Source organism: Camelus bactrianus, chromosome 26 (genome assembly GCF_048773025.1).
Source record: "Camelus bactrianus isolate YW-2024 breed Bactrian camel chromosome 26, ASM4877302v1, whole genome shotgun sequence".
NCBI classification, from domain to species: domain Eukaryota; kingdom Metazoa; phylum Chordata; class Mammalia; order Artiodactyla; family Camelidae; genus Camelus; species Camelus bactrianus.
In genome coordinates, this window is record NC_133564.1 from 32,873,953 (window position 1) to 32,892,548 (window position 18,596).

The 18,596-nt window shown below is 41.1% G+C and overlaps 1 protein-coding gene across 7 annotated transcripts in view; it reads right to left on the reverse strand.

Annotated features, from left to right (window-relative positions):
• PSD3 (pleckstrin and Sec7 domain containing 3) overlaps window positions 1-18,596 on the reverse strand; it is a 598,663-nt gene that overhangs the window by 113,415 nt on the left and 466,652 nt on the right. For all 7 annotated transcript variants that reach the window (XM_074353657.1, XM_074353661.1, XM_074353659.1 and 4 more), the window contains one exon: window positions 7,989-8,182. In XM_074353657.1, coding sequence (XP_074209758.1) covers window positions 7,989-8,182 — 194 coding nt within the window. The remainder of the gene's footprint in view (window positions 1-7,988; window positions 8,183-18,596) is intronic.

Sequence of the window (18,596 nt, forward strand, 5' to 3'; positions counted from 1 at the left end):
ATAAGAGCAAAGAAACTTTCCAAGTTTTAAAAAATGTCTGTCTGAGGGATTATGAACACAATCTGACAAATTTAGTCCTGAGAGTGAACTAAAAAAATGAAAGATACAAATCTTGAGTTGGACCAGCTCCTTTAGAGACAAGTTAATCAGAATTTTAATCTTTCCACAGAGCTCTGACCCATCTTCACTTACGAAAAATTTTCAGTACATCTATCATCACAGCAGCTGCCCACGTTTACACACACGTAAAGAATGCAACACAGCCCTAGCTATACTGAACATGATGAATTCAAATAAATGTCTACAGACTTAGCAGAAAAATATGTCCCAAAGGCATCATTAAACAGGTTTCTCAGAAATTATGTGGACTGTCTATTCCAGAAAAGCTCTACTGTTTTTACTTTTTTAATGTACTAGAAATGAATAGTGATATGTTTCAAAGCACATTAGACATGAGTAATATAAAACATATTTCAAATTTGCTTACGGTGACCACCTCTCAAAACAGAAGGGCACGTTCAGAAGCAGGACAGGCACTGTACGTTCCTCAGAAGCAGCAGTCCTCAAACACTGATATAAACCAGTTCAACCAGATATGACTGGAGTCCAACAAATGGGATGGGGGAGCATGGAAAGATTAGCTGAGAAGAAGACAAATCTCGTTCTGGGTCTCCAAATACTTCTCTAAAGAGTTTGATGGTACTCAGATCCCTAGAATTCCTTATCACTTCCATAGCTCAGTAAATATTAGGTCTTGAGGTCTGAGGCAACTAGAAAGAAATTTCTTAACAAGGATCAGCAATCAGTTTATTTCCAGTTATGCCCATTAAAGATTGCCTGGTACAGAAACTGACCTCCTATGACCTCCATAACAACTAAAAAACAACACAATATATATAAAACAGAGGTTTTCAGACATTGTACAGCAGGTAGCTATGGACTGTGCCCCTACAGAGAAAGGAACAAAGCCCAGGTTACTGCCTGGGGGAGTGCCTATGACCTAGCAGTGAAAGAGGGGACCCAAATAGAGCTGGAAGCCATGCTGGGTCGAGCAGCTAAAGAGGGAGTTTGGTGAGGCTGAAGTGGCTAGAATTTGTGGAGCAAATTTGTGGAGCAAAAGAGAGAGAAAAGCTGCAGAGAAAGACAGCTCTGCAGATCTGCAGAGGGATCCACGGGCCCCGGCTGGAGCACTGATCTGAGCACATGTGAAAGGCATGGTCCCATGCACAGGAAGAAAGTGGTGGGATGAGCAGTTTTAAGAGCTCACACAGGGCTAGAAATAGTTTGCGTTCTCGTCAGAGTGGAAGGACTTTGTAACAACAGGGAGTTGAATAGAGTCTAAAAAAGAAGAGTAACACTTTAGTAATGGAGCTAATAAATGTCAGGATAAAGGCTGCCCTGGATCCACCACAGCAAAGGGTAAAGGCAAGTCTCTGAAGGGTTCAGTTCATCTGCAAGCTACTTACCTGCACAACAGAATAAAACCCAACATTCTTTGAAGGAATAAAACTGAATCCACTCTGAAAAAAGTCACAACGTCTGGCATGCAAATAAAAATCAGTAGGAATGCAAAGAATGTTAGAGTCCCAGAAAAGATAGGGAGAAAGGGATTGAAGAGAAGGGCCTTAAAACAGCTATTATAAATACGAGAAATATGCTCAAGGATATTAAGATAAAAACTTGATAAAGGAGAGAAATGGATGATGTAAAGGTTTTACACTAGTTTCAAAGATAAAAAGTACAGTATATCGAATAAAAAATACTGTAGTAAACTTGAATATACAGCAATAAACATTGTTAAAAATAAAGTACTGAAAAAATAAAAAAAGAGTTTGAAAAAATTGAGCAGAGACTCAATGAGCATTCTGTATGTCTAACATACAGGAATCTAGAGTCCCAGAAGCAGGAGTGGGTGCTATAAAAATAATGGCTGAAAAATCTACAGAATTGGTGAGAAATATAAACTGATAATATTCAAGAACTTCAAAAATAGCACAGGGAACTATATTCAGTATCTTGTAATAACCTTTAATGAAAAAGAATATGAAAATGAATATATGTATGTACATGCATGACTGGGACATTGTGCTGTACGCCAGAAACTGGCACAGTGTAACTGACTATGCTTCAATTAAACACACACACACACACACACACACACACAGACAAGGAAAACATAAAGAAAACCACAGTAAGGAACCTCATTATAAAACCGCTGAAAATCAAAGGTAAAGAGAAAATTTTTCAGAAGGGGAGAAGACCACACTAGGTACAGAGGAACAAAAGTGATAGCAGACTCTTTATCTGAAACCACACAGGGCAGAGAACAATGGAACAATATTCTCAATTACTGAAGGAAAAAGAAAACACTGCCAAGGAATTGTATTCCAGTGAAAATAAATTCCTAAAATTAAGGCACAATACAAACTTTTTAAATAAAACCAATAAAACATGAGGACAGTTATACTATATGAGACATCTTGAAAGAAATTGTTAGAGCAGGGAAAAAAATGATACTAAAGAGAAATTTGAAACTGCAGAAAGAAACCCAGTATACCAGGAATGGTCAATATGTGAATAAAAGTAAAAAAATACAGTTTCTCAACCTTTACGAATTGCATAAAGAATAAAAAATTTAAAAAGAATACATTTCTATTTAAAGAAAAAATAATAACAATGCACTATGAATTTTACAATATTTACATAATTAAAATGTATGACAATAGCACAATGCTGGCAAACAGAAAGAAGTAAACTGCTATAAAGATTTCAAACTACACGTGAAGTGGTAAAATTTGAAGGTAGACTGTGACAAATTAACATTATACTGTAAACCCTACAGCAGTCACTAAAATTATGAAGCAAAGAGGCAGAGCTAATACACCAACCATGAAGACAGAAACACACACACACACACACACACACAATCCCAAACAAGGCAGGAAAAGAGGAAAAAATAAAAGATGGAATAAGTCAAAATCAAATAGCAAGAAGGCCGACTTAAACTCAACTATGTCACGACTACTTTAAGTGCAAATGGTATAAACACTTCAATTAAGACAGATCAACTGAATAAAAAGAAAGACCCACCAGTATGCTGTAATAAACAATTTTCAAGACAAGATCATAGATCAAGATTAAAAAGCTAGAAAGGATTTCTGTATATTATGCAAAAAATGAAAAGAAAGCTTGAATCACTGTATTAATATTAGGCAAAGTAGATTTCAAAATAAGGAATGTGACCAGGGATAAGAAAGTCATTTCTTGACAGAGCGATTATTTTATCAAGAGGTCATATCACATATGCACAGCTGGCAGGAATGCAAAGTGGTGTGGATGCTTTGAAACACAGTTTGGAAGTTTCTGATAAACATAGACTTAGCACACATCCCAGCATCTCACTCCGTCATGGAGTGGGATGCTCGGAAATAAGTTAGTGCCCAGGCAGGTGAATCACTGAGCAGCAAATCTGACCCCTGGAGATGGAAGCCGCAGCTGGACCCAAGGGGCAGAGAGGAGGCGCTCTGCGGCTATGGATGGAAAACTGTACCACGTTTGGCAAAAGCATCGTCTGAACTCAACTCAGGAGCAAGGGTGCTGTGCGTGCTGGGAACAGAGCTGAACACTGACTTCGTTGTCTACGAAGGAGAGCGCCCTCTCTCTTAGAACTGTATCCTACCCCTTCTTGAGGGAACTTGCCTCTCGCCAGTGCAAGCAAGTGGGTGCTGTTAGTCATAGGATTCTATCCCCTCAGTTATACCAACCAGAGTCCTGCCCCAGAATCTACGATGTTGGAAGTGAGAGAAGGAACTCTTTTTGATGACAACACTGAACACGTGCTTTCTAGTGCTGCTAATAATCACGTATCTGGCCACATGAGTCCCCTTTTCAAAGAATAAAGCTGAAGGGCGTCCCCAAGATGATGGAGTAGGGAGCTCCTGAGCTCACCTCCTCCCACCAGCACACAAAATTACAACCATTTATGAAAAAGACTGGGACCTACCAGGAAAGATCTTCTACAACTGAAGATATGAGGAATGAACCCCAATGAGATGAGTTTGAGTGGCGGAGCCCCTGCAGGGCCAAGAAGGAGACCCCGGGTGGGCGACCTACAAACAGCAGAGTCACTACAATGACAGAGGTTCTCCACAAGGAGTGAGGGGCCCGAACCCCGCATCAGGCTCTCAGCCACCAGGAACAGGAGCCCCAGAGCACCTGGCCTTGAAGGCCAGTGGGGTTGCATACAGGAGACCCAGAGGGCTAGGGGAAAGAGACCCCTCCTCTTAAAAGGCACACAAAATCTCACACGCTCCGGGACCCAGGACAGTAGTCATTTGAAAGGAGCCTGGGTCAGACCCACCTGCTGATGGCAGGGAGCCTCCAGGAGGGGCAGGAGGCCCGTGCAGCTTACCTTGGGGACACAGACACGGGGCAGCCATTTTTGGAAGCCCCTTCTTCCACATGGACACTCTGCTGGCAAGTGCCATTTCAGAATCATCCCTCTAACTCCTTAGCCTTGGATTCAGCCCTGCCTCCGCCCACCAGCCTGAAGGTACCGGTACTGGGATGCCACAGGCCAAGCAGCAAACTGGTGGGGGACACAGTCCCACCACCAGCAGACAGGCTGTCTTAAGACATCCCTGAGCCCACAGCCACCCCGAACACGGCCTCGTCCACCACAGGGCCCAGCACCCAGCCCCACACACCAGTGCCCAGGCACCAGACCCGGGAACCCCAGGGCCCTGCAGCCAGAGACCCCACACCAGTGAGCAGGCACCAGCCCCAGGATCTTGTCCCACCCATCAGTGAGCCTACTCTAGCTTTGGGACCACCCTCACCTTTCAGTGAGCAGACACATACCCAAGAAAATCCACAGCCCCAGAACCTGTGGATCCCGTCCACCCACCTGCAGGCCAGCACATGCCCTGGGACCATCCGGGCCCCAGCCCCTGCCCACCATCAGGCCAACACCAGCTTGGAGACACGCTGGGCCCCTCAGCCAGCTGCCCCAGGAGCCAGCCCCATTAACCAGTGGTTCAACACCAGCTCTGGGACCCCTGGGTCCTGCAGCTAGACTCCAGGACCTGACTCTGCCCACCAGTGGGCCAACACTAGCCTGGTGGCCCACCAGGAGTGAGGCAGTCAGCCATCCTGTGACTCAGGCCCACCACCCAGTGACCAGCAACCTCTGCATGAGGAGGGCCAGCCACGTCTCTGTGACTGCCCACAACAGTCAGCCCGCCACGACAGGACCTACACAGCCCGTGTGGGGGCACCCCTAGAGCATACAGCTCTGGTGACAAGGGGGAGTGTGCTGCCAGGACACACAGGATGTCTCCTACAGAAGGCCATTTCTCCAAGGTCAGGAAATGTGACCCACCTACCAGACACATAGAAATAAAACCAGCAAATAAGGCAAAATAAGGTGACAGAGGAACATGTTTCAAATAAAGGAACAAAATAAAACCCCAGGAGAAGAACTAAGTGAAGTGGAGATAGACAATCTACCTGAGAAAGAGTTCAAGGTCATGATTGTAAAGATGATCAAAGAACTCAGGAGAAGAATGGATGCACAGGGCCGAGAAGTTAGACGTTTTTTAACAGAGTTAGAAAATATAAAGAACAACCAAACAGAGATGAAGAATACAAAAACTGAAGTGAAAAATCACTGCAAGCAATCAAGAGTAGACTAAATGATACAAAGGAAGAAGTCAGTGAGCTGGAATACAGAGCAGTGGAAATCACCGAAGCAGAACAGAGGGAGGAAAAAAGAATAAAAAGAAATGAGGACCCTTTAAGAGACCTCTGAGACAACAGCAAGCGTACTAACATTCACATTGAGGGGGTCCTGGAAACAGAAGGGAGGGAGAAAGGGGAAGAGAACACATCTGAATACATAATAGCTGAGAACTCCCCTAACTTGGGAAAGGAAAGAGACTTCTTGGTTGAGAAATCACAAAGAGGCCGAAATAAGACCAACCCAAAGAGGACCACCACAAGACACACTGTAATTAGGATGGCCATAATTAAAGATAAAGACAGAATATTAAAAGCAGCAAGGGAAGACCAATGAGTTACTTATAAGGGATCTCTCGTAAAACCATCAGCTGACTTTTCAGCCAAGACATGGAAGCAACCTAAGTATCCATCAACAGATGACTGGATAAAGATGTGATATGTATGTGTGTATACACACACACACAGACACATACACAATGGGGTACTGCAATACTACTCAGCCATAAAAAAGAATGAAATGTTGCCATTTTCAACCACCCGCATGGACCTGTAGGGTATTATGCTTAGTGAAGTAAGTCATACAGAGAAAGACAAATACTGTATTTTATCACATTTGTAGACTCTCAAAAATTAAATGAATAAATACAACAAAAAAGAAACAGACTCACAACACAGGGAACCATATTCAATTTCTTGTAATGTGCTGTAATAGAAAAGAATTGAAAATATATATATACATGTATATATATATATGTATAACTGAATTGCTTTGCTGTACACACGAAACTAATACTGTAAATCGACTGCAATTCAATAAAAAAAATAAGAATAAAAAAAAAAAGAAACAGACTCACAGATATAGAGAACAAACCAGTGGTTACCAGTGGGAGGGGGGAGGGGCAGGGTAGGGGTAGGGGATTAGAAGGTACAAACTACTATGTGTAAAATAAATATAATAAAGATGTGTTGAACAGCCCAGGGAATTATAGCCAATATTTTATAACAAATATAAATGGAGTATAATCTATAAAAATTTTGAATCACTACATTGTACACCCGAAACTAATGAAATATTATAAATCAACTATACATCAATAAAAAAAGAATACATGTAATATGCAAAATAAGGTAGAGAAGACATGCAGAAAATGTCCTGGAGACAATCCTTCATCTTCAGATGTGTCCTTGCCCTTTTCCCCTTAACTGTTAGAGCTACTGTCACTGGCCACCACTAGAGTCCTGACGCCCGCTGTTAGAGAAGAGGAAGTAGTCTAGTCGGCTGGTGGAGAGGGTGCACAGGAAGCATGGTGGGGATACTCCTATGGAACTTGGAAACCGTAAGTCAGGGTCAAAGCTCCTCTACTACAATGTTTCCCTGGACTGTGCTCCAAAAGAATATGCTAATACATTACAAAAAAAGCACCCAGCCACAGAGGGAAACCGCGGCACTGGCCATCCCACACTATGTGTCGTCTGTGTCTGTAGGTGGGCAGGGATACCCTGCAGGTGTAGCCTAATTCTGAGCCTACAGACCAGCTCATCATGGCCTGTTCAATGTATCAAGCTGCTATTTCACACCCCGCAGATTATTATGTAAACATAGGAACATACTCCATTCCAAACTTCCAACATTATGCGTCAGTAGTCAATCATGTGTCATGTTCACAGAGCCGTCACATGGGACCCAATCAATTTTGCAGCATGAAGTATACCTCGCCCGTCTGTCCCCCACAGCGGACAGTACTCCACATGTGCCTGGATCCCAATTCCATCCCTCCCCGCTTGGTCTCAAGGACCTTACGCTATTTATCATTCTACGTGTCACAAATTCAGCCTTTCCTTCAACCACCAGAAATGTAAACTCCATGAAGACAGGGACCTTGTCCATCCTACACACTACTAAATTTTTGATGCCTAGCACATAACAGCATACTCAAAATTATTTGTTGAAGACAAAAATAAATAACTGAATAAAGGTTGGAAAAGAATCATCTGTAAGAAGTCTTCCAGTTTGGAAGTTCTGTAACTACCTGGAGAAGACCAGGCGCCACAGTATCTTTCTGACCAAGGGTGAGAGGCTTTATCTAACTTCAATAACACTTCTCTAGATAAACATAATATAATTTTTCTTTATCCCTTGACTTTACTTCAGGTAAATTCACTGCAAATTTTGAGCCTACTTTAAAGGAAATAAAGGAAATAATAGAGGAAATAAATGAAATAGAAAAATGTCAACAAATGATGCTTACTCTTCTTCCCATCCATATCTGCGTGGATCTTCCGGGCCAAGAATCCACTTTTGTACACAGCAGCGTTTGGGTCGTGAGGAATGTCCAAGAATGGGTTGGTCGTGCTCCCAATACGGCTGAGGGTCTTTGGATGTGTTCCATTAGCTTTCTCATCAGTACCTTCTGACGGAGACTTTTTTTTCTCTTCATCATCTCTAAGGTGAGAAAACACAAAGATTGAACACAGACGTTGAATACTGTGAATAACACAACGTTTAATGAACAAAGTTATTTAGTGTAGTAAACCATTGTATTTTGTAATGGACTGTCAGTCTTGGTAACAACCACCACGATAAGAATGGCTGTGGTTCACTAAAGGCCTCTGTGTGCCAAACATTAGTAATCATGACAGTCCTGTTAGACTGACATTAGTACCCTTGATCATAGATAAGGAAATAGACCTGAGGTTAGATAAATACACCAAACCACAGATCTAGTGATTAAAGGGAGAAACAGTGAGGATATGACTGAGAAATCTCTGAAGCATCTGCACTTTCCACCCACTACAGTTTGTCTTCTTTCAAACAAGTGGAAGTTCTTTGGCAGAGATCACAATTTTGATTTCTGCACAGTCCAGCATGGTGCCAAGCATAGAGAATACGACAAATAATGGATTAAGTCCAGTGAGCAATATTGGACTGTATCTGCCAAATAACCAGGTTAATCTCTAATATCACCACCTCAGGTAAAGCTACCAGTGGGTTAGGGTGGTGGCGCCGTGCACAGCGATTTGGAATCTTATAGCTACTCCTTTCTCAATCACCATAAAGGGCGGGCATCCTGTCACCAACTGAGAAAGCTGCTAATTGCTCAGCCACCTTTTTGAACCCTTGCTCCTTCAAGCAAAGCGAGTTTAACTCTGAGTTATAATGTACATCAAATATGAAGGAGGTGGAAAATGGATGGTCACGTTGGTTCACAGAGAAGAGGGAAGAGTAGAAGTTTATAAGCTGATATACTGATGGAAAATACAGCATTCAAGTAACAGCATTTGTCTTAGTTCACCTGTCTTAATGTCCTGAATCATCTTTGGTTTCACTGTTTATTAAACTTTGAATACTGAATCTTTTATTAAAACTTTAACCAAAATAACCACCACCAAAATATATTTAAAATAAACCACAAACCTAACAATCATTAAAAGTATTTTTGATTATCAGAGAAAAATAGCCTTTTTTCTCCGTTGGTGTTTGATAAGTAATTGCAAGAGATGAGAATAACACTGGGCTCTGTCATCTATGCTTTACTTTTAATTTTATTTTTAGATCATTTTAGATTTGTAAAGGTAGTACACAGAGTTCCCTTACGCCCATCACCCAATCTCTCCAATGTTAACATCTTAGGTAACCATAGTAAAAATGACAAAATGAAGAAATTAACAGTACAATACTAAGAACAAACTTCAGACTTTATTCTTATTTCATATTTTTTCAGTTTTCTATATATATATATATATACACACACACATACAAACATGTACACTAATTCATGTACATACATACACCTGTATTTATTTGTATATGCATCCCTCTATCCATCACTCCTTACCCACCTCCCCATGAGCTCATACTGCTATCTCCAACCCAAGCCAGCACGACAAGGTTCATTCCAGCCTCTGTCTTTGCGTATTTGCACTTCCTCAACAGTGAGAAACCCAGCTCTCGTTTCGTACAATATATTTACTGACTGATTTGTTCAAGTCTAGTAAACATATATACTAGTTTCAGAATTAGTAGCCCATGCTCATGTGAGAGAGAAGTCTACCTACTAGAGCAGTGTTTTCCAGAGCTACTCAGGTCAGTTCCTCTCTTCCTGACCCTCTTCACAATGGTTATGCAGTTCATTTGGGAAAGATTTAAATCGATTTGGTATAGTCTGAATTATAACTTGCATTCCCCATATCTTGGCTAATACTTAAAACATGTATACACACAAAATGTATTCCTTGTACAGTTTTAGGGGAAGGCATAATGCACCACGTATCCACCACCACCAAACCAAACACAACAGTTCCATCGCCCCCCAAATTCCCTCCTTGCTACCCTCTTCTAGTCAATTCCTCTCCCTGACCAATTTCTGTAAACTCTGCTCGGTGTTCCTTCCCAACAGTTTCGTCATTCTGAAAAATGTCACATAAGTGGCTTATTTTACTTGGCAAAACAGAGCTAAGATTCATCCATACTGTGAGAATCAATACTTTGTTTCCTTTTATTGTATTATTTTATTTTATGGACACACAAGTTTATTTATCTATTTCTTTTCCCCCACCCCAACTCCAGCTTTATTGAGGTAGAACTGCTTTTTTTTTTAACTGAAGTATAGTTGATAAACAATGTTGTGTTAGTGCCAGGTGTACAGCGAAGTGATTCAGTTACACACACACACACACACAAACACACACATATTCTTTGTCAGATTCCTTTCCATTATAGGTTATTACAAGATATTTAATGTAGTTCCCTGTGCTGTACAGTAGGTCCTTGCTGTTTATCAATTTTATGCATAGTAGTGTGTATCTGTTCATTCCAAACTCCTAATTTATCCCTCCCCCACCTTCCCCTTTGATAACTATACATTTGTTTTCTATGTCTGTGAGACTATTTCTGGTTTGTAAATAAGTTCATTTGTATCATTTTTCTTTAGATTCCATTTATAAGTGATATCATATAACATTTGTCCTTTACTGTCTCACTTCACTTAATATGATGATCTCTTTTGGTCAATCCATGTTGCTGCAAATGGCACTATTTGATTCTATTTCATTTTTTATGGCTAACATTTCTGTGTGTGTGTGTGTATTTACCACAACTTCTTTATCCAATCATTTTTCGATGGACTGTTTAGGTAGCCATGTCTTGGCTATTGTAAATAGTGCTGCTGTGAACATTAGGGTTCTTGTATCTTTTCAAGTTAGAGTTTTCTCCAGAAAGATGTGCAGGAGTGAGATTGCTGGATCATCTAAGTCTATTTTTAGTTTTTTTAAGGAACTTCCATACTGTTCTCCATAGTGGCTGCACCAATTTACATTTCTACCAACAGTGGATGAGGGCTCCTTTTTCTCCACACCCGCTTCAGCATTTATCACTTACAGACTTTTTAATGATGGCCATTCTGACTGGTGTGAGGTGATATCTCATTGTACTTTTGACTTGCACTTCTCAGTGCAAATTTAACACTAAGAATATGATGGTGCAGTTGGATAATAAAGGAAAGCGCAAGTTTGCCAGACAGAAAAAAAGTAAAGAGGGCACTTTCACTATTCACATTTATATGTGAATTATCATTTTTTATTATAGTAAAACATTTAACATAAAATTTACCATTTTAGTTATTTTTAAATATTACAGTCCTATGGCATTCAGTACATTCACACTGTCGTGAAACCAAACTACCATCCATCTCCAGAAGTTTTCATCATCCAGACTGAAATTCTATACTCAGTAAACAACAACTTCTCATTCCTTCCTCCCTCAACAGGGGCAACCACTACTCCACTTTCTGTCTTTAAGAACTGGGCGACTCTAAGTACACCACAGATAAGTGGAACCATACGGTATTTGTCTTTCTGTGACTAGCTTATTTCACTTAGCATAGTATCCTCAAGGTCCACTCATGCTGTTGCAATTACAGAGTTTCATTTTTCTGACTGTATAACATTACATTAGATGTATTTCACAACTTCTTTATACACTGATCCACTAAGGACACTTATGTTGTTTGTTTCTGTGCCTTGATTACTGTAAATAGGGCTGCTTCAACATGGGAGTGCAGGTATTTTTTGGAATTACTGCTTTCGTCTCCTTTAGATATATTCCCAGCAGCAAAATTGCTGGTCATATGGTAGTTCCGTTTTTAACGTTTTGAGGACCCTCCATACAGTTTTCCACAGCGGCGGCGCCAGTCTGCAGTCCCATCAACAGGGCAGAAGGGCTCCCTCCTCTCTACATCCTTGTCAGCACTTGCTGTCTCTTGCCATTTTGATGATGACCACCCCTAACAGGCAAGAGGTGATCTCTCATTGTGGTCTGAGGTTGCATTTCCCTAATGACTAGTGATGTTGAGCATCTTTTCACGTACCTGCTGGCCTTTTAAGTATAATTTCTTTGGAAAACTGTCTATTCGTGTTTTTTGCCCACTTGTTAATTGGAATATTTGTTTTTCTGCTATTGGGCTGTATGAAGTCTTTACATATTTTGGATCTTAGCCCCTTATCAGATGTATAGTACATTTTTTTCACTCACAGGTTGTTGGGGTTTTTTTGTTGTTGTTGTTTTGTTTTGTCTGTTCAACAAGTTACTAAATAAAATGGCTGAATCTCCATTCTTCACCCTAGCTTCCTTTAATTTTTAAAGTTTATTTTTTCATTGAAGTGTAGTTGATTTACAATAGTGTTTCTTTTCTCACTCTGTTGATCATGTCTTTTGCTGTTGGGGACAAAGAAGAAGAGGGGGCTATCACAGGTTGGGGATCCCCCCTGGGGAGTCAGGGGTTCAAGCTACATATTAGGCATTGTAGCCCTGAGGTCTAACACCAGGAAGACAAGCTTCCTTTCCTGGTTTGAAAACAAGTCAGGCTTACTAGAGGGCTTTAAGAAACTGAGACTCTACTCTTAAAGACTACACACATAAGACTTGCTTAGTCTGTCAAAGTGTGGTAACAGCAGACTGAAAACTGCCTGGAGCTCTGGACGGCTAGTCATGGCCAACCCAGTGTATCCACTACCCCGCACTGGGGTCCTGTTCCAGCCCCTCTTGCTCCGGTGCTGCTACCCACCTAGGTGGAGCATGCTGTTGCCAATGAGAGGGCACACACTTGGAGGGAACTGGTTCATCATGGACCCTGGACCTGCTTCTGACCAGAAGAGAGGCGGTCACTGCCAGCACATATGCTGATGCAAATGCTCAGGAGGGAGCAAGACTAGTTCTAGCTCCAAGGCCGAGACTGCCACCAGCACGGCACACGTCCCTGCACACTTCTGGGAGGGAGTCTGCTCAGCAGTGTGGCACCAGCCTCTCTAGCACTGACTGAGCCTCTAACCAAAGCATGCGCACCATGGTGGAAAAGAAACCAGCAGAGAAGTACAACTCTAAACCCTCAGGCCCCGGCAGGACTGCACCCAAGGTGGAGACCACTGTCACACCCACAAGGACCCCAGACGCCGCAGAGCTCTGGCTCTAGCCCCACGGACACTTACTCAGCCTCCTGCAGGGATGTGACTTGTCTCGGAACATAGGAGAAGCCCTGGCTCACACCTGACTCTGACCCGGCCCCTCCCACACCAGTCCTACCTCCCACCAAGATGGCAACTGCCAATGGATCCTGGAACAAGACGTGGCCCAAGCTCATTTCAGACCCAGCTCTGCCACCAAAGCCACTGGCCACAAAGACTCCACAGAAACACTTTCACACAAGGACATGCCTTCGAGCCCAGGACAGGTAACTGTTTGACCTAATTTCACAGAGACAGAGGAAGTTAAACAAAACGAAAAGTCAGAGGACTATGTTTCAAAAGAAAGAAGAAAATAACAAAAGAACCCTAAAAAACCCTAATGAAACAAAGATATTAATTCACCTGACAGAGAGTTCAGAGAAAAGCAGTAAGAATGCTAACTGAACTTGGTAAAAGAATAGATGAACAGAGTGAGAAATTTAATAAAGAATAGAAAATATTAAAAAAAAGAACCAGTCAGAGAAAACATGATAACTGAAATGAAAAAAAATATATCGGAGGGATTAACAGCAGATTAAGCGATACTGAAAAACGCATAAGTGATCGGGAAGACAGAATAATGGAAATCACCCAGTCAGAACAGCGAAAAGAAAAACAGGTTTAAAAACATTTGAGGATAGTTCAAGGGGCCTCTGAGGCAACATTAAGCAAACTAACATTTGCATTTTAAGATCGCATCCTAGGCCACAAAACAAGTCTCAACAAATTTAAGAGGATAAAAATTACATCAAGAACGCTTTCTTAAAAAAAAAGAATAATGTTTTCTGACCACAACAGTATGAAATTAGAAATCGATCACAGGAAGAAAAATGGGAAATACACAAACATGTGGAAACTAAACAACCAATGGGTCAATGAAGAAACCAAAGAGGAATTCCATTCCTGGGCATACATACCCAAGAAAAATGAAAACACTAATTTGAAAAGATCCACACACCCCAATGTTCACAGCAGCATGATTTACAATAACCAAGACAAATCCATCAACACATGAATGCATGAATGGATGAAGAAATAGAAATTATGAGACCCTGTTTTAAACTAATACCAAATTCAACAGAATTCCTAAGAGATTCACACTTTTACTTTTCCTCTCTCTCATTTTATTTTATTGATCTTACAATTTATATATATTTATACTGTATAACTAATAACAGGTTATTGTAGTTATGTTTATTTTTTTACTCTGTATTTTAACTTTCAAACTAGAGTTGTAAATGAATTGTGCACCACCATAACTGTATCACAGAATCCAAGTTTGGCTATATATTTACAATTACAAGCAGGTCTCACGATGTTGATTACCATCCTTTAACTTCCATTCAAAGAACTCCCTTTAGCATTTCTTGTAAGGCAGGTCTAGTCATAATGAATTCCCTAAGCTTTTGATTGTTCAGGAAGTCTTAATCCTTCCTTAATTGTGTCTACAACTTCGGGGATAGTATTCTTGGTTGAGTATTTTTCTTTCAACATTTAGAGTTTGTCATCCCATTCTCTCCTGGCCTGAAAAGTTTCTGTCGAGAAATTTGACTTAGTCTTACGGGGTTTCTCAGCATTTAACTTCTCTTTCTCTCTCACTGCTTTAAAAGTTTTTCATTATCTTTGACTTTTGACAATTTAATTGTAATGTGTCTAGTGGTAGCCCTATTCCAGTTCAACCTACTTGGGCCTCAAAGACTGGATGTCTATTTGTCTTTACAGGTCTGGAAACGTTTCAGCTATTACTGATTTAAATATGTTTTCTATTCCTTCCTCTTTCTCTTCTCCTGGAATTCTCACAATAGGAATATTATTTATTTTCATTGTATACCATAAGTCCCATAGACTTTCTTGACTCTTTTTCATTCTTTTTTCTTTTTGCTCCTCTGACTGAATAATTTCAATTTTCCTACCTTCCAGGTCGTTGATTCTTTCTACTGTATGGTTACTTCTGCTTTTGAAGCTCTCTGTTGAATTCTTCAGTTCAGTTATTGTATTTTTCAGCTCTGAGATTTCTGTTTGGTTTTGATACTTACTACTTGAATTTTATTGAAGTATGACTGATATGCACATTATGTTAGTTTCAGGTGTACAACTGTGATTTGATGTCTACATACATTAGAAATTATCACAGTAAGTCTAGTTACCATCTGTCAGTATACAAATTTAATACAATATTACTGACTATACTCCTACGATATACATTAGATTCCCAGGACTTAATTCTTTTTATAAATGAAAGTTTGTACCTCCTAATCCCTCTATCTATTTCTCCAACCTCCCACCACCCCTCGGCCTCTGAGAAACAACAATCTGCTCTCGGCATCTATGAATCTGGCTTTGTTTAGTTTTGTTTGTCCATTTAAATTTTTATGATTGCACATATAAGTGAAATCATACAGTATTTGCCTTTAACCGTCTGGCTTATTTCATCAGTATAATAGCCTAAAGATTCACATTAGTCAGTCAGTGCAAATGGCAAAATTTCATTCTTTTATTATGGCTAAATAATATTTCAGTGTATGTGTGTGTATCACAGCTTCTTTAACCACTCCTCCATCGATGGACACTTAGGTTGCTTCCATACCTTGGCTATTTTAAGTAGTGCTGCAGTGACTATGGGGATGCATACTTTTTTGAGTTAGTGCTTCTGTTTACCTCAGATGAATACCCAGAAGTCGAACGGCTGGACTGTATGAAGTTTGACATTTTTTGAGGGACCACCATGCTGATTTTCACAGCGGCTGCACCAATTTACAATCCACAACATTGCACAAGCATTCCGTTTTCTCCACATCCTCACCAACATTGCTCTTTTGACTCTTTGATACTAGCCATTATGACAGGTGTGAAGGGAGATCTCACTGTAGTTCTGATTTGCATTTCCCTAATAATTATGATGTTGAACATCTTTTCATGCGCTTGTTGGTGATCTATGTCTTCTTTGGAAAATTGTTCCGCTCCTCTGCCCACTTTTCAATCAGTTTTTCGTTTTTGTTGTTGAGTTGTATGAGTTCTTTAGATATAATTTTTGATATTAATCCCTTATCATATATATGACTTGCAAGTATCTTTTCCCATTTGGTATGCTGTCCATTCATTTTGCTGATGGCTTTCGTTGCTGTGCAAAGCTTTTTAACTTGATGTAGCTCCATTTGTTTATTTTTGCTTTTGTTTCTCTTGCCTGAGGAGACATGTCCAAAAAGACACTGGGACGACTGATGTGAAAGTGCACGCTGTCTATACCTTCTCATAGTTTTACCGTTTCAGGTCCCACATTCTTTTTGCGTGTGGTGTGACACAGTGGCCTAGACATGCTGCTTTTATGATTCTCCCTTTATCTTTTACTTTTGACATTTTACTTGTAATGTGTCTTGATGTGAAACTCTTTGGGACTCACCTTGCTTGGGACTCTGTGCTTCCCAGACTTGAATGTATTTCTTTCCCAAGTTGGTGAAGTTTTCAGCCATTATTTCTTTGAATCAGTTTTCTGCCCCTTTTTTCTCTCTTCTTCCGAGGCTCCTACGATGTGGATGTTATGCACTTGATGTCATCCCACAGATCCCCTAAAATGTACTTATTTTTAAAAAGTCTTCTTTTTGCTGTTCTGTTTGGGTGATTTCCACTCCCCTGTCCCCAGGGTCACTGATCCATTTTTCTGTATCATCTGGTCTGCTGTTGATTCCCACTAGTGTATTTTTCAAGAGAGTTATTATATTCTTCAGCTTCTTAAGTTCTTTCTGTTTGTTGAATTCTCACTGTTCACCCATTCTTCTCCCAAGTTCAGTGAGCATATTGATAACTTACTTTGAACTCTTCATCAGGTAAATTACTTAACTACACTTCAATGTGGGCTTTTCTTCCCCCCAGGAATTTATCTTGTTCTTTCATTTGGAACATGTTGCTGTCTTTCCTAATTTTGCTTGACTCTCTGTGTTTCATTCTCTGCATTATTCAAAACAGCTCCTTCTCCCTGTCTTGAAGGAATGGCCTCATGTGGAAGATGAACCTTATTATATAATCTTGCCCTAGTTCTTGGTTGTCTTTCAAACTGGTTTTGATTGTTTCAGCTCCATGGGATTCAGAAACACAGCCCCTGTAGGCCTGAGCCTGGCATTCAAAGTACGTCAAGAGTGTGCACTGAAGACCCTGGTTAGGTGGAGTCACGGGTTTTGCTTTGCAGATGGGGGAAGCCTCGGGCTGTGCTCTGCTCAGCACCACTGTAAGCAGGGCTGCTGATGGGCTGCACAGCTCCCCGCGCACTCTGGTAAGATCCCCTGGCCGGGCGGGCTGAAAGCTGTACTCAGCAATAACCGGGGCTACAGATTAGTTTCCCTGCCTGACAGCTCTAAGGCCACTGATTCCGTGTGTGGTCCTGACTCGAGCCAAACTTTGTCCTGAGTTCCTTGTCCAAACAGGGCCAAAGACTTCGCTCCAGGCGGCCATCAGCTCTGCTTACCCTCCTCTCAGCTTGAGCTAGGCAGCTTCCTGGTGTCCTCGCTTGTCCTATGTGTCACATGGGTTTGGGGGCCACACTCTGCAGTGGGTGCAGCTATGACAGCTCCTCCCTCTGGGCGCGAGCAGACCAGGCCCCAGGACCAGCAGAATTCCTCGTCTGGGCGGCCTTGCTTAGGCAGACGTCCACCCTGCTGAACCGCCCTGGTCAGACTGAGCCACTGACATGGGTCTGCAGATGATAAAGCCACTGGTTTGACTACTGCGTGGCTCGGCAGGTAGGAACTCAGTCTGCCGAGATCCACATGATGGTTCCTGGGAGCTCGTCTCCCCTTCTCCCTCTCACTTAGATGCCTTGTAGTTGAGACCCGATTTCCCTCTGACCCCCATTTTCAGATCAGTGAGTTTTTCTTCTCAAAGCTTTAAACATCTCTTTAGTCTCTTCTTGCTTACATGGTTTCTGAGACATTAGATGTAATTTTGATGTTTCTTCCTCATAGGTAAGTGTTTTGCTCCTCTGACTTCTTTCAAGATTTTTTCATTATCTTTGATTTTCTACAGTTTGTAAATGATATGCCTACAAGCAGTTTTGTTTCCGCACCTGTAATTTTTATCCTGCTTGTTGTTCTCCGAGTTTCCCGGATCTGTGGTTTGGTGTCTGACATTAACCCGGGGGGAGATTCTCAGTTACTGGTGCTTCAAATACTCCCTTTGTGCCTTTCTCTCTCTCCTCTCTCTCTGGTACTTGTCATGCATGTGGGTTTATCTTTTGTAGTTGTCCTGCACCTCCTGGATAGTCTGTTTCCTTTTTTTTTCTTCCTAGTGTTTTTTTTCTTTGCTTTTCCAATTTTGAAGTTTCTATTGACATATTCTTAAGCACAGAGATTCTCTTCTCAGATGTAGCC